The sequence below is a fragment of the Ursus arctos genome, unplaced genomic scaffold (assembly GCF_023065955.2).
Source record: "Ursus arctos isolate Adak ecotype North America unplaced genomic scaffold, UrsArc2.0 scaffold_27, whole genome shotgun sequence".
Classification (NCBI taxonomy): Eukaryota; Metazoa; Chordata; class Mammalia; order Carnivora; family Ursidae; genus Ursus; species Ursus arctos.
In genome coordinates, this window is record NW_026622952.1 from 6713589 (window position 1) to 6740307 (window position 26719).

Here is a 26719-nt window from a genome sequence, read left to right on the forward strand (position 1 = left end):
AACCAATAATGGGGCAGACTGACAAGAGAGATCACCCACCCACGGACAGAAGGTCAGCGTTAGGAAAACACACGCCATATTTCAGTATTTCACATGGTTTTATTACAAAACAAGCAACAAAACAGTTTTAGAAAATTATATTTTGCTACATACCAATTAGGAGATCACATAAAATGAGAAGCATAACAGTTTCCATGCACTCAAGCTCAGTGCTTACAGTGAGTGCATTTCACAGCTGAAACATACTGGTTCAAAACACAAAATCATGCCACACCTTCATAAGCAGTGGGGAAAGAGGTCAAACAGTATATTTTTGCTAATATTAGCTTTATTCAAATTCTACTTAGCATGAGTGACTGTAACTGCTGCAGGCAATAACATAGAGAAAAAAGGAGTAAGAAAAAAAAAGTGATGTTGGTAGAAAGGATTTACTAAACTGTCCATTTTTGACATGTTCAAAGTTTACAAACAAAGCTCATTTGGGAAACTCAATTTCCAAAATGGTGTTACTGGTCAACAGTGAAAACAAACATCAAATTCCACCGCTCAACTACTGAATCTATTTAGGTCCTTTGAGCCCATATGAGAGCACAGTTATATTCAGCAAGGGAAAAAAAAAAAAAAAACCCTTTTGCTTCATATGAACTACAAAGCTGGACCTTACCTCTGTTCTTTCTCATGTGAGTGAGCTCAGCATTCTATTCAGAAATAAATGTATAACCTCCAATATTTTGACCTGAGTCTCGTCTCTACACCTTAGTAGCTTTATGGTGTCTCACAGGATGCAAAAGGTCAAACAATGTTTACCAACCACCAACTGACCTTGAGTAAGCAAATCCTTAAGCTCTCAAGAATAGTGGATGGTAAATAGTTCAATTATAGAGAAGACCACCTGTAATACTGTTACACAAACTGGGTCAAGGCCACTTCAATAGTCTTATGAAAACAGCACAATTCAAGAGGGTTTTTATTCCACAAAGAAAATGCAGTACGTTTTTGGTTCCTTTTTTTTTTTTTTTTTTTCTTAACTCAGATTTATTCCAGAGCCTATACATTTAACTACTAACCTGTACTGCATCCTGCCCTGTTTTTTTCCATCTGGTTGCATATACACTTAAAACCAAATGCTTTTGACTATATATGCACTATCTTTGGCTCACATATGTAGTGACATTAAAAAGTTGTGATGTGAAATTGGCCAGAAGGTAAGAAATATGGACACAAAAAGAATTCTGAAATAAGGTTTGGGAATGAGGATCCTTATAGACTCGCTGGAGATAATTCTATTTATCTGGCATTGGAACTACATTAACAATGTTCCCACTTGGTACTCCCAAGTATATGCCAACTAGAGTCCTTGTTTTTCTCTATCATAATAATATAATCTAGATGTATAAGTATGTTTAATTTAACACATTCTTAAAATAGAGCCTACTGAAATAAGAAACATATTAGCTTACTCTAACAGCCAATTAATTTAGCAGTAGTATTCTAGCAGAGAGTTTATTTAACAAAAGAGAAATGGGTGCATTTTCACAGCTTAAACACGAAAAATGACAGCTTGCATGAGTAAGGGAATGTTTAAAGGGATCTCAAAATTTCCTAACTTATTTTTGTTAGTGCAATATCACTTATTGTGTACTTTCTTTGACCTGGCCAAAGCATTTTCTTGAGGAAAATCTGAAGATGAAACCAGAGACAAGGAGCTTTAAGGACCTGAAATGACTACTTCTCAGGCTACTTGAAGCTGTAACCTCAGTCACTCCTAAATAACTCCCGGACCACTGATTTCTGAGGACAACAGTCTACAAGAGGCTGCAAAACAGAGGAGAGAGAGAGAGAGAGAGTTATCCAGTACCAGATGTCTTTTTTTCTACCAGGCCCACTAGGCCAAACAATTTAAGTAAAGAATAGCTCCAATGCAGTGCAGTCAAGAAAAGTTCTCAACATGACATAGACTTCAAGGGAATCACACTGCCTGGAAGGAACACAGATTCCCCTCAAGCCCCTAAGGATTTCCGATGACACGTTTCTGCCTCTGTATTAGATCTGGACATAAGGAAGGGGAAGGGATGGACTTAGGTAAAAATGCATCTCTCGGTATCTTCCTCTAATTTAAAGGTAATTAACTGATCTAGCTGAAAAAAGCCATAGACAGAAATTAGTTTTTCTCTCCCTTTAGGGAACCCTGATAAGTTAGCAGCTCACCACATAAGTTGGACAAATTCTCCCAGGGACCCTTCTTGTCAAATGAAAGAAGGTACACCGAAGAATCTGGGTGGGAAATGCAACCTATGCTCTTCTACTTGGGAAATCTCTAGTCAGCAATGCAGAGCCTCTAAATCAATGTTACTATGCAGAGTTTCTATTTTATTAAAAATATAAATACCTCTCAGGACTATCCTTGTATCTCTTCACTGTTAAGTACATGGAACCTTATCAGGTTATAAGGTTCGATCATGCAAATACCACAAGGCTTCATTCAAAGGGCAACAGAAAAAGTAGAAAGAAAGCAAATCTGCCAGGGCATATAATATACAGCACTTAAAATCAGACTAATATCAGCCCATTGAAGAGAGCTATGAAGTAAGGATTCAAGAAATCTGTGCTAAAATTGACCTTTTCTTCTGTCTGGAAAACACGGATCAGAAAGGTTAATCTGGATGAAGTTTATCTGGATGTCCGTCTTTTCCCAGCCCCTGCTCTAAAGCAATTCTAACACTCTAAAATAGAGATCTGATCTCTCACACAGGGGAATTATCCTACACTTATCAACCCTCTGAACTTCCAAATAACACCATAGCAATGGAAATGTCTGCTCTATTCTCAACAGTCATAACTTTTAACACTGATAAACCCATCCCCAGGGCCTGACACAGAAACTGGGTGGGCAGGTCTATCACTCACGTTGACATTATTTGGGGTCATAGACAAGAACAGAATAATTCCCAAAATTGGCTAATACACTGAGGTTGAATGTTTCCCCATACCTTACAAGAGATCCTTATTCCCCTATGGAGGTCCCCTGGGAGGATCTAGCCTCCTAGACATTTTGAGAGCTACCTGCCAGCCCCCAGATTTGAACACCTCTCTTCAGAATGTATCCCAGGCAAAACAGCTGGGTTAGTTACCACCTTCCTACTTTACAGTCAGACCTCAGCCAATAAATAGGAATTGGATAAACCAGATGACTGGCCCAAGATTCTGTGCCTGGCCTGGACCATAAAGGAAGAAACTACAACTAGGACAAGGAAATAAAACTTGGTTAGGGATGAAATTGCACTCCCAACCTCCTCTCACCAAGAAAACCTTAAGGCAGTCAAAGCAGAGGCAACCTGCTCTCCACTGAGTGTGCCTACAGGTCTAACGTAGTGAGTTTCCAAGTTAAATACACTGCATTGATATTGAAAAAAAAAAAAAAAAAACACCAAACAGGCCGGCTGGATGGGCCCCTCCCACAGAGCATCCACAGGAATATGAGTGCCAAAGGGTCTCTGACGGTCATCCAAAACGTAGGGAAACTGAGTCATGGCCTCCTTTTCTTGAGTCCTCCCCCCTCCCAGGGCACTGTGCCCTATCACACATCAGAAGTCCGTATGGTCTCGTCATCAAGGCTGAACAGAAATGGTTTCTCCTTGGGGTGCTGGGGCTCCGACCTGTGCCTTATCCGGGAGCTGGGCAGCACCCCAGAAGTACTGCTCTCCCCAAGTCGAGGCATGAACAAAGAGTCCCCGGGAGTCTCTTCAGCTGGAAGCAGCTTGTCCCCAGCCTGGGGGACTGGGGTCCAGGGTTGCCAGGAGGAAGCCACAGAGGGGGCTTTGCAGAGAGCTTTTTTCTCTTCCACAGGTAGCCGCCCCCTGCACAGGACAGAGTTGGGCCCCCCTGAGAGGCTGGAGCTTCCAGAGCGAGTCAAAGAGATGGATCTAGAAAAGGACATATCCTACAAAAATACAAGGGAAGAAAAAAACCAAAGGAAAATAAGGCCTTTCCTGACAATGTTTATCCCAAAGTCCCAGGAAGAACACCCTCCCAGGATCACCACCTCAGAGGTCCCAAGGCACTTGTCTGCGGAAATCAAGTATGACCAACAGAATTCACCCCAGATGCGTCGAGGTCTGCCTATGCAGGGAGACGTGCAGAGCACATCACAGACTCCGTCTCTTTACCCAACCCTGCCTCACCTCTTTCCAACAACCAAAAAAAACAAAAAATAAAACTTTGTACCTAAATCAGTAGAAAGAGAAAACACACATGACAGCCTGAGGCTTCACCTGCCTCCAGGGACAGACCACTTGGCTGCTTCACCACATAAAACCTGCCCACCCAAAGAGACTTCATCGCCAAGTTGACAGTGACCATGGACCTGAAAGGAAGTGACTTACTCTGGGGTGGCACTTGAGGGCCTGGACGGCGGCCCCGATCTCCTTGATCCAGCTGTGCATGTCTTCCGGACTGTCCGCCTGCAAAACACCGCAGCACGTATGGAGCAATCAGTGTTTGGCACCATGACTTCAGCTCTCAAGTCTGTGATTCAATTCTAAGTTCATAAAATCACACCATTAGACCTGGACAGATCCCAGAGATCACGTAGTGCAGTGGCTCTCAGACTTTTGACGACATTTGTTTCCTGCAAACTCATCTTCGACTCCCCATAAATAAAACCGCTCCAAGTGGAGCTGCCCGGCAGTGAGGCCAAGGCCATCCCAGCTAAAGCCCCTCACCCTCTCCGGAACACAACTGGCCTGGCCTAGCCTCCCATTTTACAGAAAAGGGAAATGAGGCCCAGAAAGCCCAAGCTCAACGCTCAAGGTTGGCCTGGATTCCAGTTCTCTTGACTCCCAACGTAGGCATCTTTCTACCACAGCTATCCAAACAGAGTAATCCCTTTTTCAACTCCAGCCCCGCTAAAGCCAAATACTCTGCAAATCCTCCAAGATACATATTATCTCCAGGAACAAGGCTTCCCTCAGAGCACAAGTGACCTGGGTCTGTCCGGACTCCATCCAGGCCTGGAGAGTTGGTAGACTCGGAGCACCAAGCTTACCAACGTGTAGGACACTGCTGAGCCCATTAAAAAGTGTGCTGCCCAGAAATACCTACCAACCCCAGAAGGGGGCAGCAGTGGCTCTATGAAGAAAGGAAGGAAAATCAAATGGCCAAGCAGCGGCAGGTGGGGCTCTCCGAATTCTCAGGGCCTTCCAGCTTTACAGGGGTTGAGTTAAAGTGAACCTAGCAAATGTTTGCTGTGGCCCTCCTCAGTCTTACATGTGGCATCAGGTGCCAGGCCAAGGGACCTGGCACCAAATCCCTGACCTCCAGAAATTTCCATTTGTTAATCTCTCTCTGCTCCCTTTGCCTTCCCTTAACAGTCCTACCCAAAATCACAAGTGTGCACCTGTGTGCCTATAAAAGGTATATGTAAATGACACACTCCAGCCCACAAAATTCTCCACATAGGCCCCTTGCTTTCCCCTTCCCCCAAAGGATTCTTTCACGTTGTATTGTATCAGGATAAAATAACTGTTTTTTTAAAATCCTCAAACTGGCATTCTTATCCCTTTCTGTCACCCCAAACCCTCATTAGTTAGGTGTGTGCGGAAGATACTTAGAAAAGAAATGGTTTCAGGGGCGCCTGGGTGGCTCAGTCGGTTAAGCATCTGCTTTCTGCTCAGGTCATAATCTAAGGGTCCTGGGATCGAGCCCCATGTCCACTGCTCAGCAGGGGAGGCTGCTTCTCCCTCTGCCTCTGCCCCTCCCCCTGCTCGTGCATGCACGCACACACGCTCGCTCTGTCTCTCTCTCTCAAATAAATAAATAAATGGAATCTTTTTTAAAAAAAAAAAAGAAAAGAAACAGTTTCACATCCTGGCACACTGGGTTAAGCAGGTATTGAAACAAGGTGAACGCCTCTCTCACATGCTAGAGATGCAAATTTACCTGTATTCTCTCTCCCCTGGGCTTTCCCTAGTTGTGTGACAACCTGGTGGTTGGTTTACAGGACGAGCTGTCCAAGATTCTTCCAAAAGCTATTTTACTAATCTCAGGGCTAGCCTGTTCCACAAGTAGAACCACTGGGAAAATGCAATGAACTTACTTAGGTAAAGCAGTTTGAACAGAAAGGACTTCTGAAGTATTAGTTATTGTTGTTATTATTATTATTACATGAGGGACACGAATGAAGCCTTAAATTCCAACACTATATATATACAGTGATTATATATATATCCAACACTATATATATATATATATATATATATATATCCAACACTATATATATATATATATCCAACACTATATATATATATATATATATATATCAATATATATATTGAATAGATAGATAGATAGATAGATAGATAGATGTATGTTAACTGGCCTCTCCCTGAGATTTTTTTTCTCAGTTTCCTCATACTCAAACTGCAGATCCTTCCTGCCTAAGGATCAAACCGTCCAAATCAAATAAGATAACCTATTTGGCTACTTTGAGTTGAATGAGATGGAGGTCATTAAACTGTCCACTAGTAGAAAAGCATTTCCCAGAGACTTTCCTTCTAGAGGGACAGATGATTTGATAGGGGGAAATGTCAGAAGACCAGGAGAGATGGAGATGGCAGCTGAGGGAGAGGCAAATGTCTCCCACATCATACAGGAGGTCCAGCATTTTCATGAAACACAAACAGACAGAAACAGACACATGAAACAGACTGCACAATCCCCATGACGACAGTTTCCAGGGCTAGTAAGTGACTTCTACCCCTTCCACCACCCAAGCACAACAGAGCACCCCCCACGTCAAATGTTGCTCCACGAGCCACAGGCCACCTATCTGACCGTCCTTCGAGACCCCACCAACACCCTCGTACGTCTCTCCAGGAACCTACCACACCAAAAGCCCAGCAGTCTTCACCCCAACCTCCATCTAGCAAGGAGCCACTGAGTAAGAGAAAACTACGTACCAACTGACTTAACATCTGGGGAGTCAGACACAAGAATCAAAATCCTCTAAAACACATTTAAATTGTTTCCAGTTCCCCTCTCATATACGTAATGCTGCTATTCACACCTTTGTGCAAAAAGCTTTTTTTCATTCTTACAATTCTTCAGCTCCTGGGAAAATTACTAAAGAATATGCATTCTTTGAAGGCTCTGGTTACGTCTGGCCAGAGAGACTTCTGGCCAACAATATAGATTTCATTTGCCACCAATATATTATTTTTATGTACACACTTGTATTATAATTTTTATAAAGTATTATAATTTTTAAGTCTTTGCTTATGATGGGCAAAAAAATTAAATCTCTGTCTTAAAACATTTAGTAATTAATAAAGATGGAAAGTGTTTGCTAACTATATTTTTTCTCCAATTCTCTAATCCTGCTTAAGGACATTTTCTGTCAGATAACCTATAGAGTGAACCCAGCCGGGAGGATAGTAATAATAAACATTAGTAAGCATTATTTTCATGTTTAACAAATGTTATTTTTAAATATTATTCAGGGGTACATGGGTGGCTCAGTTGGTAAAGCATCTGACTCGATCTCAGCTCAGGTCTTGATCTCACGGTCGTGAGTTCAAGCCCTGCGTTGGGCTCCACACTGGGCGTGGACTACTTAAAAAATAATAATAAAATAAAATATTATTCAAATAGAAAAGCAGATGTGACAAGGATGAGAAGAAAGAGACTATCACTTTATTGAGATCATAATTATAATCTCTATTAGTAGTTTTAGAACTGGGGTTCACTGGCAACAAAAATTCAGTGAAACCTTAAAAACTGTATGCAAATATATGGTGTATGTGTATGTTTATCTCTAATGGGAAAGCCTGTGCTTAGCTCTCATCAAAAACCCAAAAATATCTTAAAAACAACATCACAAAGGTGAACCAGAGGTAAAAAACAGCGCTGAGTCCACACACCCTATGATGAATCATGAAAAGTCTAAAAGATGTTTAAAATTCAGTAGAACAAAAAGGGAAGTGTCACGCTCATACATTCATCTCTTCCTGCTGTGCTTAAGTGTGGGCATTTGTTTCTGGTGCTTGGTTGGAAAGAAAAAGTAGGGTTTCTGTCCTTGAGAACAGTTTTTGAGGTGAGAGGAACAAAGGGTATTAAAAAAGGAATCACGGCAGCCTGAAATTTGTTATAGTCCAATGAGCTTTTTTACTGAGCACCTGCTATGAACCCAGTACCGTAACAGATGCAAGGATTTGAAGCAGAGAATTCCAGAGGTCATCAGTAACAGGCCTCCAGTACCTACCGGGGTGGCTTCTGCTGCAGCTGTCCAATATTTGTAGGATGTTCCTTTCCCATTCTACTCCCCACCTCTGCACTGCCCCCCCTTCCCAACCGCTAATAATCCCTGCCCTCTCCCCAGGACCCAGTCCCGTCTTTAGACACAGCCCAGCCACATCCGATTGCCTAGGCTGTGTGCTACATAGTTCTAAGTGATGTCATTCACCCTATAGTCTAAATTAAAACAGTAAGTATCCAAAGAGTTCTAGCCCAACACTCTGCAATTCACATTGGAGCCCTCTTACTACTACTATTATCCTGACATAGCCCCCTAGTTCTGACAACTGGGCTTATGCCAAGTTACCCAAACCAGCCTGCACTACATTTCTCATCTGGCATAACTAAATCCTCCAACCTAATAACCCCTGACCTTCTATGACCAGGAAATAGGGAAATGGCGAACCCCGCATGCCTTGTATTCCAAAGACTGAAATCTCATCTTGAACCCTTGCCCAGGACTGAGAACCGTCTACAGGCTGATAAGTGTGCTGACTCCCCAAGCTTAGATACCTGATTACTGCCAGATCCCGGATCTTGGTCACCATGATCCAACTGCCATGACAGCCAGTCCCCCCAAGCTGGTTTCTCCTGGTCATCCATGGCCACACCCTCTACATCTTGGGCTCTGCACCGAGCTGCTTTTATTTTTTTTATATACTTTTTTTCCATTTAAATTCAATTAATTAACATATGATGTATGATTGGTTTCTGAGGTAGAGTTCAGTGATCCATCGGTCTTATATATAACACCCAGTGCTCATTCCATCACACACCCCCTGAATGTCCATCACTCAGTTACCCCATCCCCCTACCCCCTCCCCTCCAGCACCCCTCGGTGTGTTTCCTATGATTAAGAGTCTCTTATGGTTTGTCTCCCTCTCTGATTTCATACCAAGCTGCTTTTAAACAACACAAGTGAGTAGGTCCGGCTCCACAGTTCACCGGGTTTATGATCTCGAACAAATAATTTACCTTCAGACACTCCATTTCCTCATCTGTCACATGGAGATGGCCTCAGAGATTGCTGAGAAACTAAGCGATATGCTGCCTGTAAGCACTGTGTCTGTCTCAACTGAGTGTCCAACAAACGGTAGCGTCCCAGGGTTCAAGTTCTAGGTCAGCGTGACACAGAAGGCATAGGGGACAGAAGGTAAATGACCAACTTCTTGGTAGTTGGACACCAGCCCCATTCTGTCGCCCAAGCCTCTGTGCCCTGTTTGCTCTGCCTACAGCTCTCTGGTCCAGCTTCCCCGAATACGGCGTATACATGTTTCTTTCAGGCAGAGTGACTGAACTTACACCAGGAAGCAGGTCAGAATTTTGCCAGTGTGGCCTGGTGGCGAAAGCTGCCAGCACCAAACTGTAGGAGTCGTCATACGCTTTTACCCTTTGTGTGAAACACGGTTTTTACTTGGAACAAATGACTGACGAATTGCCAGCCGAACTTATTCAGACTTAGGGATATGGTGGACTCTGTCTCAAAAATGAATGAAATGTGTCCATTTAGTCAAGCAAAATCATGAAAGTTTTGTTTTGTTTTTGTTTTTGTTTTTTTTTTGCAAATGATGAATTTTGAGCTTTCTGACTAAATTAGAATTCCAAAAACTGGTATCCTCCTCCATAAGCTTGACAGCTTTCTGTACTTAACAACTTTGTTGATGATGATCCTTGTGGTGATATTAACAAATGTGATTTTTTGATATTATATAATAAAATGTGTCAACATTTGGAAGATTCGCGTACCCCCATGGGACCATTATTTTCCTAACGACCAGGGCACGCAGTTACAAAATCATGCGTTGGTAAAAAGGATCCGTTCAAAGTGTAAAACTGACGAGTGGATTTTAGTGTAAGAGTTTCAAAGTCTATGGATATTGATATCGGCTTCCAATTCTACATCTAAACATGATGGAAATACCATTTGTCAAGTTTTGATATAGAATCAAAGAAAAATATCCACAATTATCTGAAAAAGCTATTAAAGTATTCCTTTTTTCCAAATACGTATCTGTGTGAGGCCAGATTTTCTTCATATCTTCAACCAAAACAACATATGGCCACAGAGAGAATGCGGGAGCAGATAGGAGGATCCAGCTGTCCTCGATTAAGCCAGCCATTAAAGAGATTTGCAAAAATGTAAAAAACAATGCTACTCTTGTTGCTTTTTTTATTTTAGAAATATACCTGTTTTTCATAAAATATTACTTTTGTCAACATAAATGAGTTTTTCGTTGTTACCTGAAAATAAATAAAGACATATTCTTAATGATTTTTACTCTATATTCTTCTCAATTTTCTGTTCTCTTTGAGTTAGGTGCTATAAACAGACTTGTCCATTCACTTATGTGTTTATTTCATGGTGATGCTAGTGTCCTTTTATCCCAAAAATGTGGGAGCACAAGGCAAAGGAGGGCAGAAGTGATGAGAAGCTTCTGGTAAATGTCCACACGCTTCGTTCACAAGTGTTTTGAACATTGTTTTTGTTGGAGTTCATGTTTCCCAAATCACTCTCCCTTGTCCAAAGCTCTTTCCCAGCATAATCTTTCACTTGACAAATACTTATTTCGTACCACCCATGTGTCAGGCACTGGAGGACCTTCATTGCATGTCAACCCAAATGTCCCACAGACACTGTCAGCTCAGAACCCCCAACACGAAGGCTGCCTTTCCACTCACCAATCCCTCCTCCCATGCTCCCGTCTGAGTGACAGCTGCCATCAGGCACCCTGAGGCCCAGGCCGAACACCCAGCAGTCTCCTTACCTCCCCTGGATCCCCTCACCCCCACATTCAACCCACAACCATGTCCCAGAAAATACTCTACCATAGCTTTTAAATTCTCCATCCTTCCTAGTTCAAGCTTCCTTCATCCCTGACCCGAATGACTATGACAGCCGCCAAACTGCTCTCCCCACCTCCTGTCTTACCCTCCTTCATCTGGGTCTATACTGTACTGGGCCTGGAAACTCACAGCCCGCACACCAGGAATGCGGTTGGGTTGAAAGATATCACCTCCACTTTACAGATGAGGAAAACAAGGCTTGAAAGATCTTTTGCCCCCGTGGTATTTTTAGAAGGCAGAGCTAATAGGGCCACTCCCTGGCTCCACTTCAAGGGGCCTTCACCTTCAGGATAAAGTACAAGCTCTTTGACAAGGGCTATAAGGCCTGGGCCCTCCGTATGGGCGTCCCAGCCTTCCGTGTGCTCTGTGCTCCTTTTCTCTCCAGGCTTTTTCGCACAGGCTGTTCCCTCTGCCTGGGCCACTCTTCCCCCAGCTGACTCGGTTTAGATGTGTCTTCCTTCAGGATACCTTCCCTGACTCGCTGAGACGGGGAAGGTGCTCTTTTTATGAGTTCCCATGACAACCACTGCTCACTGTAATGATAGCAGTAACCACACTGGTTTTTCGGTTTTTGTTTTTTTTGTTTTTTATACCCTCAGCCCCTTCAGCGAGGTTGTTCCATACTTGTGACGCATTTCAGTTCTTTTGTCATCGTCTACATGCCTGCTGGAATCATCTGACCTCCTAAGTGATTTTTTAAACTCACATATATTAAAGTTTTCTACTCTTTACTCTTACCTTGTGCTATAAAGTTCTATTTCATGCATCCGCCACTAAAGTATCATACAGAATAGTTTCACTGCACTAAACCCCCTCCCCCCAGCGTTCATCTACCCAACACTCCCTCCCCCACTACCCCATCATACTGTTTTAACTGCCTGTTTACTTGACCACCTCTCTCCCTCTGGTTCAGGATCTGTTCTGTTTAACAGTGCCCCCGGTATGAGGCAAAATGCCTGGCATTCTAAGGATACTCTGCATACACCTGTTAAATGCAAGAACTGGAAACTCTTTTGCACCTACAGTTAAACTGTGTCCCCGAATGACAATGGAACCAGCTCTAACAACCCCAGCAATGCCATCCACAGCGGCCTTATGCTATCTCTTCCCCAGTGACACAAGCTTGGGTAAATGAGCGGAGCCCACAGAGAGTTAAGGCTGCTAGTATGTCTGCTTGGCTGGGGGGCAGGAGGACCAGCTCGGAGGGGTCAGGATTATGGAGCTGCTGCCCAAGAAAGGGGGGAGGAGGGGTCCTGTGGAAGGGATGGTTCTTAGTGGTGACTGACACTTAGAGCAAAGGAAGAGCAAAGGAAGAGCACGAGGAACCCTGAACGGCCTTGGCTGGGGAGCCCCACCTCTGAACCAACACATTAGGACAGCATCTAGGCCGGAAATGAGGCATTATCACGACACTGTGTGGATCAAGGCATGTTCCGGAGATTGCTAGGCCGGCTCGGATATGGACTTGGCGCTGAGAGTCTAGGCCCTGCTCGGGTATCTGCCTTTCTCTCTCCTATGATTTGAGAAAGAGCTGGGAGAGCTCCAAAGCCGTGGGTGGAGGGAGAAGCTTCGGAAAGCTGAACTGTCAGAGCCCAATGACTTTCTCTGTGCAGCTGGGCTTTGCACCTGGTGCCTGCACAGGGCCTTCTGAGCTTTTGTCCTTCCGCACACAGAGATGTCCACACAGGCGGGGCTTATAAATACCCTCCAGAGGAGAAGTGAAACCACTGGCTAGTTCTCCTTTTCTCTGCTTAGTTGGCGCCCAGCAGCTGAGAGCAGCTGGTACAAATTCGCATTCCCCAGTTCAGAGGCTCAACCTGCTCTATTTTATGGTTGGGAAGCTTCTGGCAAACATCCTGTTTAGAATAAAATGGGACTCAGACTGACAATCGGGGGCTAAATTTACCCTTTAGAAACTTCAAACAAAATAAAAGAGAAAGCAAAGGAAAGGGCAAGACCTATCAGCACACTATTCACAGAGACACAATACCGAAGTCTTCCCAGAGTGAGTTCTTACCTGTATGTAGAAGGTCCTGGAGCTTGTTATGATTTCAAACAGGTTGTCCCTCATTAAGAGATCACTAGACAAAGAGAAAGAAAGTTACCAGGCATGCGCGCACACACACTGAGGGCTTGATTCATCCTAAGTCGAGGTTCCAGCGCCCTCTACCATATAAAGGGGGCTCCCCGGTCATTCCTCCTCCAGTCTCTGCCTCAAAAAACATGAGGGGGTCTCCTCTAGCTTCACTTCCTACCGGCACAAGGAGGCTTCACCATCCTGGGAAACCCCACACCTACACCCCACCACCAGTTCTAACAAGATAAAGCTCCTTTCCCTCTAAAACCTCCTGCCTAATATCCACCACATCCCATAGTTGTGGGGGGAGGGTTATTATTTTATTATCTTTTAAAGATTTACGTATTTATTGGTGAGAGAGAGAGCACAGGGGGAGGAGCGGGGTGGGGAGGGGAAAGAATCTCAGGCAGACTGCCCGCCGAGCTCAGAGCCCAACTCAGGGCTCCATGTGGGGCTCCCCACAGGGCTCGATCTCAGGACCCTGAGATCATGACCCCAGCCAAAACCAAGACTCAGACACCTAACCGATTAAGTCACCAGGCACCTGTCAGGGGTTTTTTTAGGGGCTAAGATGTCTAGTTCTTTGGGCAAAGCACTGCTTTAAGTGGTTTTTTTCAGGGTCAAACGGATGAACATTTTTTGGTTTTAGAAATATGTAAATATAACTAACCAATTATTTATTTTATATATTACTATGTAAGATATTATTTATATATAAATACAGAGAGAGAACTTTGACATGTAACATTTTATTAGTTTCAAGTAGGTAACATAGTGATCCAATATTATTATTGATTGTGAACTGACCACAAGAGGCCTAGCTGACATCCATCGCCACAGAGTTACAAGTTCTTTTTTTCTCGTGAAGAGAACTTTTAAGGTCCACTCTCTCAGCAACTTTCAAATGCGCAATACATTATTGCTTATAGTTACCATGCTGTACAGTACATCCCTAGGACTTATCTATTTTAGAAATGGAAGTTTGTACCTTTTGACCTCCCCTTCACCCATTTTACCCACCTCCCACCCCCGGCAACCACCAATCTGTTCTTTGAGTGCTTTTGTGTGCGTTACTTCATCCAATCTTTCCAACAATCCAATAAGGAACTTAAGATTTTCCCTACCTTGAGGATGAGGAAACCCAGGCTCAGAGAGGTCATGTGACTTGGTGCCAAAGTTAGTAAACAGCAGAGTAAGGATTTGAACCCAGGTCTGACTCCAGAGTCTATGCTTTTAATAACTCCCCTACCGCTTGCCTCTCCTAAGGGAACCAACTCTCATTTCCAAAACCTTCCTCCCCCCAAGCAGCCACCTTATCAGCTTCATTAAACCCCCACTCTGTGGGGTGCTGGGTGGCTCAGTTGGTTAAGCATCTGACTTCGGTTCAGGTCATGATCCTGGGATCCTGGGATAGAGCCCCATGTCGGGGTCCCCACTCACTGGGGGGTCTGCTTGTCCCTCTCCCTCTCCCCCCACTCACCCGTGTGCTCACGCTCTTATTTGAGGGACTCCCTCAAATAAACAAAATCTTTAAAAAAAGAAAAAGAAAGAAAGAAATTCCCGCTCTGTGCCACCCTGTACTGGGCTGAAACAGGGAGCTACTGGAAATGGAGTGATAGAGTAGACTAATTTAAGAAGCTCAAATTGGGTGTGAGTTTGGGAAGAAGAATCCTTCTTCTGCAGGGAAGAAGGTGAGAAGTAGCTGGTACTCAGCGACAAACCTCAAATCAGCCAAAATTATTTGCAGTGTTGAGTGCCTGCTGTGTGTATCCTGGTGCTGTGGGCAATACGTAAAGAGTGAAAGGTCTAATTCTTTCCCAATAAAAGAACCAAAAAAAGCAAAACTATACAATTAGACGTTAGACTGTGTGCCGTATGCCAAGAGTGAGAATAATTCCAAAAAAGGACCGATCACAGGCAGAGTTGGCTTTGGGAATGAAGACTTGGAAGGACGTGGCAGGCACTGGGCCTGTGACATGGGAACCAGGCAGAGGAGGGGCATGAGACTAAGGACCCACATGGGAAGGGACAGCAAGACGGGGGTCAGAAGGACCTGGGGCCAAATCCCAACTCCATGTAGAGAAAAGGAGTTTTAGGAATATTTTAAAACCTTTGGGAGCCTTTGTACCCCAACAATAGAATGCAGATGAGAAGACCTCCCTTATCAGGCTGGCATCCCCAAAGATCAATGTGGAGAGTATATGAGGCATCTGTACAACGTACGCCACATAGTGGCTTGAAACACTTTTCACTGACCGTCATTACTTTCTGAGGAGAGATGGCTCTTCTTTCTGGCTAAAATGTGTTCACTTTTTATATTACTCACCCACATACAGCACACTCATGTCATCAACCACTGAGGAGATGAACACAAAGCAGGGAGGAAATCCCCGCCCTTGTCACATCTACTTCCCAGGCTATGTGTTGCCTTTCAATTCAGTTCAGTTCAATTCAACTCAATTTAACAAACGTTTGTGGACTACAGCTTCCTGACCGGATCCGGGAAGGCCGCACAGTCTCAAAGACCTGGAACCCGCAGAGCCTTGCAGACCTCCTTCCCTGATGGTCTTCAGCTCCCCTAATTCCTTCACTAAGAATTCAGTCTGACTCTGGCAGCAAGGGACTCCAGCAAAGTGCAGAGCGCTCTTGGGACCACACGTCGTCTGGGCTCGCTAAGCTGCCCTACACGCCCAGGTGGCTGTACAGCTACCTGTCCACACGGGCCCTCTCTGGTCAGGGGAGGCAGGATCCATCTCTGAGGATGAGTCATGTCCCATCTCTCCTCCACCCACCATCAAGCTCTGGAACCACACTTCTGAACTTCCATCTACAGCCAGTTGCACAGATGACAAATTGCCACTGAGAACTTCCCTAATCTCTACTCTGCAACTGTCATTTGCAAGAGTCAGTACAGCCCCAGTTTCAGTCCCTGCTTCCTTGGGTCATGCGGCATTGGTCAGCATACGAGACCATCCCATGCCTCCCTATGAGAACAGTCTGCCTGCTGCTAATCCCCTCCCTGATGATGCTGGGATGATGCACTGCACACCATCCATGGGATGGAAAGACACAAATAGTCTCTAAAGACTCCAGATTGGGGCGCCTGGGTGGCTCAGTCAGTTAACCGTCTGCCTTCGGCTCAGGTCATGTCGAGCCCCACATCGGGCTCCCTGCTCAGCAGGGAGCCTGCTTCTCCCTCTCCCTCTGCTGCTCCCCTGCTTATGCTTCTCTCTGACAAATAAATAAATAAAATCTTAAAAAAAAGGGGGGGGGCAAAAGGAGGATTTCTAGATGCCCAAATACCCTTGGGTTTCTAAAGGTTAGTTCTAAGGGCATCTGTATCTGTACTGACTACAGGAAGGCCCTTGCTCGGGGCCCCAGATCTCAAACTCATCCCATGCACTATGGCTTGTGGAAGGTAAATCATTTCCTACTGGGAAGTGGAAACGTCCAAAGGGAGTCCCACAGAGTTGCTGTGAATTACCCTTGTGTTAAGGGGACGTCAGGGACTTTGTCAAAAGGAGGAGAAAGCATAAGAAGGTTGGGGAAGAAGCACTAAGTGATCTGAGCAGAAGTGCTAATAAGTGAGAAACCTAAGGGCACAGTCTCTACTCTGAGCCCTCGGGCTCCCAGGCAATGAGCATCTAATTCTAACACTTGGGAAGCATCCCAACACCACTCTCCTCTTTGTTCCTATATTCTTTCTTTTTCTCCACCAGAAAATTATTATGTAGGCTCAGCCCATCTCCTCAGGAGCCAGAGTGGGAAAAAGTGAGCTTGCCCAGGGTGGTCTCTTAGCTGCATCGGTTTGGATGCAGTGAGATGTCAGCCCCTGTCATGCGCATGGAAGAGGGTTCTTGAATAGAGCCTCAGAAGGGTAGTAAACAAAGCTGTAAGCAAGCAAATGGGGGATTTTGATCAGAAAAGAATAAGCACGGATGATTACCCAGATTTGACCAGACACTCATGGGTCTTGAGAACGTCCTTGAGAAATATAGTGCGCAGTGGTTCTCGGTCCTGTAGAAAAAACAAGTAAAGAAAGATGAGCGAGGCTATCCACATAACGCCACAACCCAGACCAGCCGACTGACGTACATCTCTGGTCTGAGATGGTTGGCTAACACCAGGCTGCAAACAAGGCAAGGTCTCAAAATAACTATCAAGTGAGGAAAAAATTCTAAGAAGATGCTCTGTGGCTCTGACCACAGAGCAGCTCGCTGCATGGCGGGAGGGAGGAAGTTAAGGCCGTGTTGCCGTATGAAGGTAAAGATGCGCACACAGGAGAGAGGGAGGGGAGACGGCGGCACCTCGGGAGCCTGTGTGCGTGTCCGCGTCTCGACTACGCACACAGGTGGGTGTTATTCACGGGCCTCTTGCTTCCACGACCCGTCAGAAGGGCTCCGGCACGACCACAAACCTGCTCACACTTGAAGTAGCAGATAGTAAAGTCATCAAGCACAAAGAAGCGACGTTTCCAGCTCTTCCGCTGAAAGAAAAAGTAAAGAGCGAGACATTAAGAAGAGGCCCCAGCATTCCAGAGAATTTTCTAGTTCTACCTTCCTGGGTACCCAGCCGGAAGGAAGCGGGGTGCCCACGTTCAGACTTCAGGGTGAGGGGCCTCAAAGACTTCTTCCTATCAAGGGGCAAAGCCTCCAACACGCAGGGGCGAGTGTTTCGTCCCAAACCTCCCACCGGTTTGGGAAGTGGTTTAGGAGGGAGCTGGTGCCAAGGAAGGCAGCGCCTCCTGCCAGCCAGCTCGCCCCGGTGCCACACCCACAGCCACCGCTCCCAGGGGTCACCAGGGCTCGCGCGAGCCCCAGCGCCAACACTCACCACATTCCCTTGCTTCACACAGTAGCCGCTCTTAATGAAGGGGGCCCCGGAGGGAACGCGGCTGCCTGTCGTGGGGATGTAACTCTGGGATCTTCGAAGGATGGCGTGGGACCCGGGCTCGCTCCCTTCCTGCCCATCCCCACCATTCTACAAGGAAACAGCAACAGGGTTAGCACGCCCCCTCCCTCCTCACACAGCAACCGGAGCGCCTCACCCAGCCCTCTCTGGCGAATCCTCTCTTGCCTCTTTACCCACCATGGCAATTAAAGAATAAACAAGAAAGGAAACATTCACTTGCTCCTGTCAGGCACTGTCCTGGGTAATGTCACAGAACGAGGCTCGGGGCTTGTTCTCTCTTGGGCTGACCCAGGAGAAAGGTAAGAACAGAGAATACAAAGCTGAAGAGGGGAGAAACACCCGAATGGGAGGAGGGACAGTGGGCTTGTTTCCAGACTCACCCGCCTTCCCCAGCTCCATTTCCCATGTGATTTACAAGTGCTAGTCTCCCATGTATGGTGCAGGACCGTACTGGCCACACAGCCTCAAGATACGGTAATCTCGATTTCTGCACTGCTCTTCTCCATACCCACCCCTGTCCTGGATTTTCTTGACTACCCCATCTACACTGGCTCCCCCACCCCCAACTATCTTTCCTCTGTGCTGGCCTCCTCTATGCCATCACTGGCCCACTATGGACGCTCTCATCCCCCAGCAGCTCCCAGCAGCCCCGGCCCCCCGCACCTGGTTGATGGGCGTGTGTACCACCACCCCTCCGATGATCTCTGTCTTGTAGGCCACCTGCGGCTTCTTCTCTAGGGCTGGAGGAGCTGGTAGGCTTTTTATAACTTCGGTAGTCAGAGGCAGGTTCCCAACTTTGGGTACCTGGGAAGAAAGGCAGCTAAGGAAAAATGGTGGTGGGGGAGCACGGGGGAAGGGGCAAGAAAAGCTAATGTACCAAATTCTAGTAAGACTTCCTGTCTCTTCACCAGCCCTTCCATCGACCCATTCCTGAATATGAGGAACTCTGCCCACAGACCCGTCTCTAGACAGACACATGCACACACACTACTGCGCACCCATTATAAGCCAGCCCTCCCCTGACTCCAGACCAAAAATAAAACAGCAAACAGACACGTCCTGCCCTCACAGCACGGACAATCTAATAGCAGAGACTGACAAAAAATGTAGAGCCGAACAAACAGTCAGAATAATTACAAATTGCAATGCGTGCCGTAAAGAAAATAAACAGGAGCTGAGAGAGAGAGCAGCAGGGGAGCTACTAGAAATGGAGTGGTTGGCGGAGGTCTCCAGAGGAGGAGATGTTAGCACGGTAACCTGGAGATGAACAGGAACCAGGGATGTAAGGAGGAGAAAGCATGCTAGGCCAGGGAACAGGTAACATACATGTGGGCTCTGGTACAGAATTATGGGAGCATGAACTTCAGAGCCCAAGGACCTGGGGTACCAACTCCTGACCTGTCACTAACTCACTCAGTGACCTTCAGCAAATCATTGAACCCCTCTCTAGGCCAAAATGGTCCCATATAGAAAATGAAAATATTCATGTCATAGAGTCATTGTGCTTATCAAATGACAGAGTATATATACTTAAAAACTTCACAAATACAAAAATATAAAAGCACAGTTGACCCTTGAACAATGCAGGGGATAAGGGTACTGACCCCTACACAGCCAGAACTCTGTGTATAACTTTTAACTCCCCCCAAATTTAACTACTAATAGCCTACTATTGACCAGAAGCCTCACCGATAACATACGTTGTAATTTAACACATATTTTGTATATTACATGTATTATATACTCTATTCTTACAATAAAGGAGGCTAGAAAAAAGAAAATGTTATTAAGAAAATCATAAGGAAGAGAAATACACTTTCGGTCTTGTAAAAAAAATCTGCATATAAGTAAACCCACGCAGTCCAAACCCATGTGGTTCAAGGGTCGAGAGTATTACACAATATTTTAATTAACATTTCACGGATGGTACTAACATTTACCAACACAGCCCTTTCTGAAGAGTTATCTCTGTTCCTCTCCTTGGCAGAATTAGGGCACCACGGACCGTCACAGAATCACAGAATTTTTACGGCTCCTTCGACACCACAGGCCACAGAATGTGAACTGGTGGCATGAAAACAAATTCTGGCCAAACTGTTCCGTTGGTCCGATGCAGTATGTTTTTCAGTCTACATTTAAAGTTTGGGATAGTTCACCTAAAAATCCGGACTTCCAGCCAAGCAGCATTTCTCTCTTTAGATGGAGAACATTCTTCAGTTTACCACTGTCCCTCCCCTGCTCCCCACCACCAGGCCGCGAGTGAGGTGCTGTTCATCCTCGTTTATGTTATTTCCTTCCTCCTTGCTCACTTTCCTCCTTTATACTGGCAATTCTGATGAAATCTTTCATTTCATAAAGAACATAGGAGAGACCCAGGCCAGTCAAGTTAATGGCCCAAAGTCATGGTTAATAACTGGACAGAGACTAGACCCTAACTGCCCGCTGGGGCGATGTCCACAGCACCACGGAGCCTGTCCTTCACATGAACCCAGCACCTGTGTGGGTCTGCAGATTCCACGGGTAACGCTCACAACTTCACTGCTTTTACAGCCTTGGGACTCACAAGGAACTAAGAATCTAGACCTTCCAAGAGCTCATGGCTCAGGGCCCTTAGAGAATTCTGTCAAGGACGAGACTGAGAACCACTCCATTCCATGTCTGTTCAAAGCAGAAGGGCTCTGGAATGACACTGCAGCCCCAGAAAGAAGAGGAGACCCCGCTTCCTGGCCTGTGCATTCCATTTACATAGACAAGGGTGACCTCGGCCCACCAGCTCTCCAGATGGAGCCAGAAATCCACCTTCTCTTTCTCTTCTGACTGTCTCCCCAGCAGTTTCCACTCCTGTGGGCCCCATTCAGTGCCAGGCAATGTGCCACACTCTGCTGCAGGGTCTCTATCTCGAGCAATCTTATGAAGCAGGCATTATCCTCTCCATTTTATAGATGAGATAAATGAAAGCTCATTAAAAAGAAGTCCGCGTCCCTGAGGACGGCCTGACTCTCTGTTGCTAACTGTCGCACTACCCACCTATGCCACCCTTTCTTCCCTGAGCTTCGCTATTGTGTGACGGGACTCCTTCGAGGAAGATGATTATTGCTGGGATGTTTAGTGATATCACCACCATGGAACAACAGAAACTCCCCCCAAATGACCTAAATGAATTCCAGCAAAGAAGAAGGAGGGAAGTAGCCTCTTAGAGTTCCGAGTGGCCAGAAAAGGATTCATGTTAGCTTAGCTGTTGTGTTGCCTCTCAGAATCTCGTCAGCCCTTGTATCGTGGGCTGCTTCTGACTGTCTGCCCAGAGCCTTTCCAAAGCTTGCTGAGACTGAATCAGCGTGTGGAGGACGAATGCAACAATAACTACGCCCCAGAACTTGAAAACAAGGTCATTCTTTTGGTTTGGCCATATCCCCAGAGGCCTAAATTCAAGGTATGCCCTCTTCCATCCACCTGTGGAGTGTTCGCTGATGGGGGAGAGCCTTATGGATGTCGTTTGCAATATGAAATGAAAATTTCAAGGACATGGGGCGCCTGGCTGGCTCAGTTGGTGGATCACGTGACTCTTGATCGCGGGGTTGTAAGTTTAGCCCCATATTGGGTGTAAAGATCACTTAAAAAAAGAAATCTTGAAAGGAAGGAAGGAAGGAGGGAAGAAAATTACGGGACTCATCTTACTTCCCACCAGGCATGGCTAGACTGCAGTGAGGAATAATCCGATGGGGGCAGGGGGCTGTCCTTTACTTTCAGTGCTCAATTTTCAACTGTTTTGAGAAATGTAGTAAGTCGAATCATGTCCCACTAAAACTACCTACCCATAAACTCAGCATGTGACCTTACTTAGAAATAGGGTCTTCATAGATGTCGTTAAATTAACAGCAGGTCATACTGGTTTCGGGTGGGCCTAAAGTACAATGACTGATGTCCTTATCAGAAGAAGAGAGGACACAGGGACACAGCCCATACAGTGATGGAGGCAGAGATGGGAGTAATGCAGCTACAAGCCAGGGCACGCCACTGACTGCCCGGAGCCACCAGAAGCTGGAAGAGGCAAGGAAGGATTCTCCCCTAGAGAGAAAAGCCACTCATTTGCTGTGGTAGTCCCGCAAAACTCATATAAGAATACTAATACTCTGAGAGAATCCAATTCCTTAAATATCACATGTCAATCACTTCTTCAATGACAAGGACCCAGTGGCCTTAGCACAATATGAACAGTGATCCGTGGGTAGAAAAACTGCATCCCTCCTGGCTTCTTGACCTTGGGCAAGGCACTTTAATCTCTGGGAATTTCCACTGCCCCGTTTATAAATGGGAAAAATAATGCTTGCCCTTCCTACTTAAGGCTTCTATATGAGGCTACAATGAAGCCATGGATGTAAAAATGGTGTGTAATCTAACATAATTTACAACGGTTGCTCTTTTTAAATATTTTCATAAACTCTTTTAGGTCTTGGAAGTCATAGGGTCCTGGGTTTGAATCTCAGCTCTACCATTTATTCACTGCTAGAATTTGGGCAACTCTGATTTCCATTTTTCTCATCTTAAAAAAATGGCAGTAAAACCACTTATCTCACAAGAGTGATATCAGAGGAGTAATAAAGCACGCATGAAAGCATGGCTCGATACATGATCTGTTCCTTCTTTCATCTCTGTATCCCCCAAAGTGCCTGACACTTCACTTGTATATAAGGTGCCCTAAAGTCAGTATACATGCCATCGATGTGGTGCCCAGCCGCACATCCTCCCTCTTCCCAGCTTCCCAGAGGAAGGACACAAGATACGGAAAATATGGCAGGGGAGAAAGGAGTAAACCCCTCCAGGGTGCAAACAGATTAGGAGATAGAAACCCCTCCTCTTCCTTCTATCCCACAGGACCTTTGGCAGGAATGAAGAGGTGCGTGAACTAAGCCAAGGAAAGTAAGGGGGATCTTGGAGACGATGGAGACCCTACAGCAGCTCTGACATTCCAGCAAGCCTCTGGACTCCCCAGCCTCTGGGCACCACCATGTTCCTTAGCTCTGACATTCCAGCAAGCCTCTGGACTCCCCAGCCTCTGGGCACCACCCTGTTCCTTCCTGCACTTGTGGCTTTTAACTTCTGCTCCGCGGGGCCAGAAAAGAGGTAGGGAGAACTCGCTGCTTAGAGCAACCCTATGAGGCACAAAAGAAAGACCCCACCACCTCATAGGCTGGGTAGCCCAGTGTACTAGAAAGGAACAGATGAGGAAAGCCAGGAGGCAAGCCTGAAAGAGAATAAAGTATTAGACATTGAAAAAAACTCCAAAACTGTATAAGACACAGAAGGGTGAGACCCCACTATGAACAAAGAAAATCTGTACCAAGCTCAGCACTCTAGAGCCGTGTGCACAAGCAGAGCAACATGAGTTAGCTGCAATCCCCCTCCCTCCCCTTAGGTCTCTCTCTTTTCCTGGTTTTACCAAGGTTTGTCAGAACAACAAGCTAACAAACCATACCACCTCAATGACTGAATTGTGCTCTGCTTGGGTCTGGCATCACAAGAGGTAGATAGGTGTACAGATGGCTTCTATTAATTTATTCACAGAAACCCTGAGGAATTTGGGAGAATAATCTGCCCCGGTACATAATGGTTATTATCAGAAACGACTAGAATGTAAGCATTTCTGACTGTAGGATACAGAAAATCAATCTTCCAATTACAAAATGGGTAGAAGACATGAACAGACATTTCTCCAAAGAAGCAATCCAGATGCCAACAGATACATGAAAAGATGCTCAACATCACTCATCATCAGAGAAATGCAAATCAAAACTACTATGAGATACCACCTCACACCTGTCAGAATGGCTAAAATCAACAACACAAGAATCAACAGGTGTTGGCAAGGATGTGGAGAAAGGGGAACCCTCTTGCACTGTTAGTGGGAATGCAAACTGGTGCAGCCATTCTGGAAAACAAGTTCCTCAAAAGGTTAAAAATAGATCTACCCTACAATCCAGCAATTGCATTACTGAGTATTTACCCAAAGAAACAAGAACACTAATTCAAAACGATACATGCACCCCTATGTTTATAGTAGCATTCTTTACGACAGTCAAGATATGGAAGCAGCCCAAGTGTCCATAGACTGATGAATAGATAAAGAAGTGGCAGGCACTATTATTCAACATAGTACTAGAAGTCCTTGCAACAGCAATCAGACGACAAAAAGGGATCAAAGGTATTCAAATTGGCAAAGAAGAAGTCAAAATGTCTCTCTTTGCAGATGACATGATACTCTATATGGAAAACCCAAAAGAAGCCACTCCCAAATTATTAGAAGTTATAGAGCAATTCAGTAACGTGGCAGGATACAAAATAAACGCTCAGAAATCAGTTGCATTTCTATACACGAATAACGAGACCGAAGAAAGAGAAATTAGGGAATCCATCCCATTTACAATAGCACCAAAAACCATACGTTACCTTGGAATTAACTTAACCAGAGACGTAAAGGACCTATATTCTAGAAACTATAAATCACTCTTGAAAGACATTGAGGAAGACATAAAAAGATGGAAAGATATTCCATGCTCATGGATCGGAAGAATTAACATAGTTAAAATGTCCATGCTACCCAGAGCAATCTACACTTTCAATGCTATCCCGATCAAAATACCAAGGACATTTTTCAAAGAACTGGAACAAACAGTCCTTAAATTTGTATGGAACCAGAAAAGGCCCCGAATCTCCAAGGAACTGTTGAAAAGGAAAAACAAAGCTGGGGGCATCACAATGCCGGATTTCGAGCTGTACTACAAAGCTGTGATCACAAAGACAGCATGGTACTGGCACAAAAACAGACACATAGACCAATGGAACAGAATAGAGAGCCCAGAAATGGACCCTCGGCTCTTTGGGCAACTAATATTTGATAAAGCAGGAAAAAATATCCGGTGGGAAAAAGACAGTCTCTTCAATAAATGGTGCTGGGAAAATTGGACAGCTACATGCAAAAGAATGAAACTTGACCACTATCTCACACCATACACAAAAATAAACTCCAAATGGATGAAAGACCTCAATGTGAGACAGGAATCCATCAAAATTCTAGAGGAGAACATAGGCAACAACCTCTACGACATCGGCCAAAGCAACCTTTTTCATGACACATCCCCAAAGGCAAGAGAAACAAAAGATAAAATGAATTTATGGGACTTCATCAAGATTAAAAGTTTCTGCACAGCCAAGGAAACACTCAGAAAAACTAAGAGGCAGCCCACGGAATGGGAGAATATATTTGCAAATGACACTACAGATAAAGGACTGGTATCCAAGATCTACAAAGAACTTCTCAAACTCAATACACGAGAAACAAATAAACAAATCAAAAAATGGGCAGAAGATATGAACAGACACTTTTCCAATGAAGACATACAAATGGCTAACAGACACATGAAAAAATGTTCAAAATCATTAGCCATCAAGGAAATTCAAATCAAAACCACACTGAGATACCACCATACGCCAGTTAGAATGGCAAAAATAGACAAGGCAAGAAACAACAATTGTTGGAGAGGATGTGGAGAAAGGGGATCCCTCCTACATTGTTGGTGGGAATGCAAGTTGGTACAGCCACTCTGGAAAACAGTGTGGAGGTCCCTTAAAAAGTTCAAAATTGAGCTACCCTATGATCCAGCCATTGCACTACTGGGTATTTACCCCAAAGATACAGACGTAGTGAAGAGAAGGGCCATATGCACCCCAATGTTCATAGCAGCAATGTCCACAATAGCTAAATCGTGGAAGGAGCCGAGATGCCCTTCAACAGATGACTGGATTAAGAAGTTGTGGTCCATATATACAATGGAATATTACTCAGCAATCAGAAAGAACGAGTTCTCAACATTTGCTACAACATGGACAGCACTGGAGGAGATAATGCTAAGTGAAATAAGTCAAGCAGAGAAAGACAACTATCATATGATTTCTCTCATCTATGGAACATAAGAACTAGGATGATCAGTAGGGGAAGAAAGGGATAAAGAAAGGGGGGGGTAATCAGAAGGGGGAATGAAACATGAGAGACTATGGACTATGAGAAACAAACTGAGGACTTCTGAGGGGAAGGGGGTGGGGGAATGGGATAGACCGGTGATGGGTAGTAAGGAGGGCACGTATTGCATGGTGCACTGGGAGTTATACACAACTAATGAATCATCGAGCCTTACATCGGAAACCAGGGATGTACTGTATGGTGACTAACATAATATAATAAAAAATCATTAGAAAAAAAAAAAAAGAAAAAAAAAAAAAAAGAAGTGGCAGGCATATATATAATGGAATATTACTCAGCCATAGAAAATGAAATCTTGGAGCACCTGGGTGCTCGGTCGGTTAGGCATCTGCCTTTGGCTCAGGTCTTGATCTCTAGGTCCTGGGATGGAGCCCTGTGTTGGGCTCCCTGCTCAGCAGGGAGTCTGCTTCTCCCTCTCCCTCTGTTCCTCCCCCCCCCCCACTGCCTGTGCTCTCTCTCAAATAAATAAAAATCTCTTAAAAATAAAATTAAAAAAAAGAATGAAATATTGTCATTTGTAATGACATGGATGGAGCTAGAGAGTATTATGTTAAGAGAAATAA

The 26719-nt window shown here is 45.0% G+C and overlaps 1 protein-coding gene across 5 annotated transcripts in view; it reads right to left on the bottom strand.

Annotated features, from left to right (window-relative positions):
* Positions 1-79: 79 nt before the first annotated feature.
* Positions 80-26719, bottom strand: part of PLEKHA2 (pleckstrin homology domain containing A2) — a 59410-nt gene continuing 32770 nt past the window's right edge. For all 5 annotated transcript variants that reach the window (XM_026508300.4, XM_044387489.3, XM_044387490.3 and 2 more), the window contains 7 exons: positions 18785-18925; positions 18044-18190; positions 17628-17696; positions 17157-17227; positions 13151-13214; positions 4383-4460; positions 80-3940 (listed from right to left, as the gene is read on the bottom strand). In XM_026508300.4, the coding sequence (XP_026364085.2) occupies positions 3578-3940; positions 4383-4460; positions 13151-13214; positions 17157-17227; positions 17628-17696; positions 18044-18190; positions 18785-18925 (933 nt within the window). In that variant the 3' untranslated portion in view covers positions 80-3577. The remainder of the gene's footprint in view (positions 3941-4382; positions 4461-13150; positions 13215-17156; positions 17228-17627; positions 17697-18043; positions 18191-18784; positions 18926-26719) is intronic.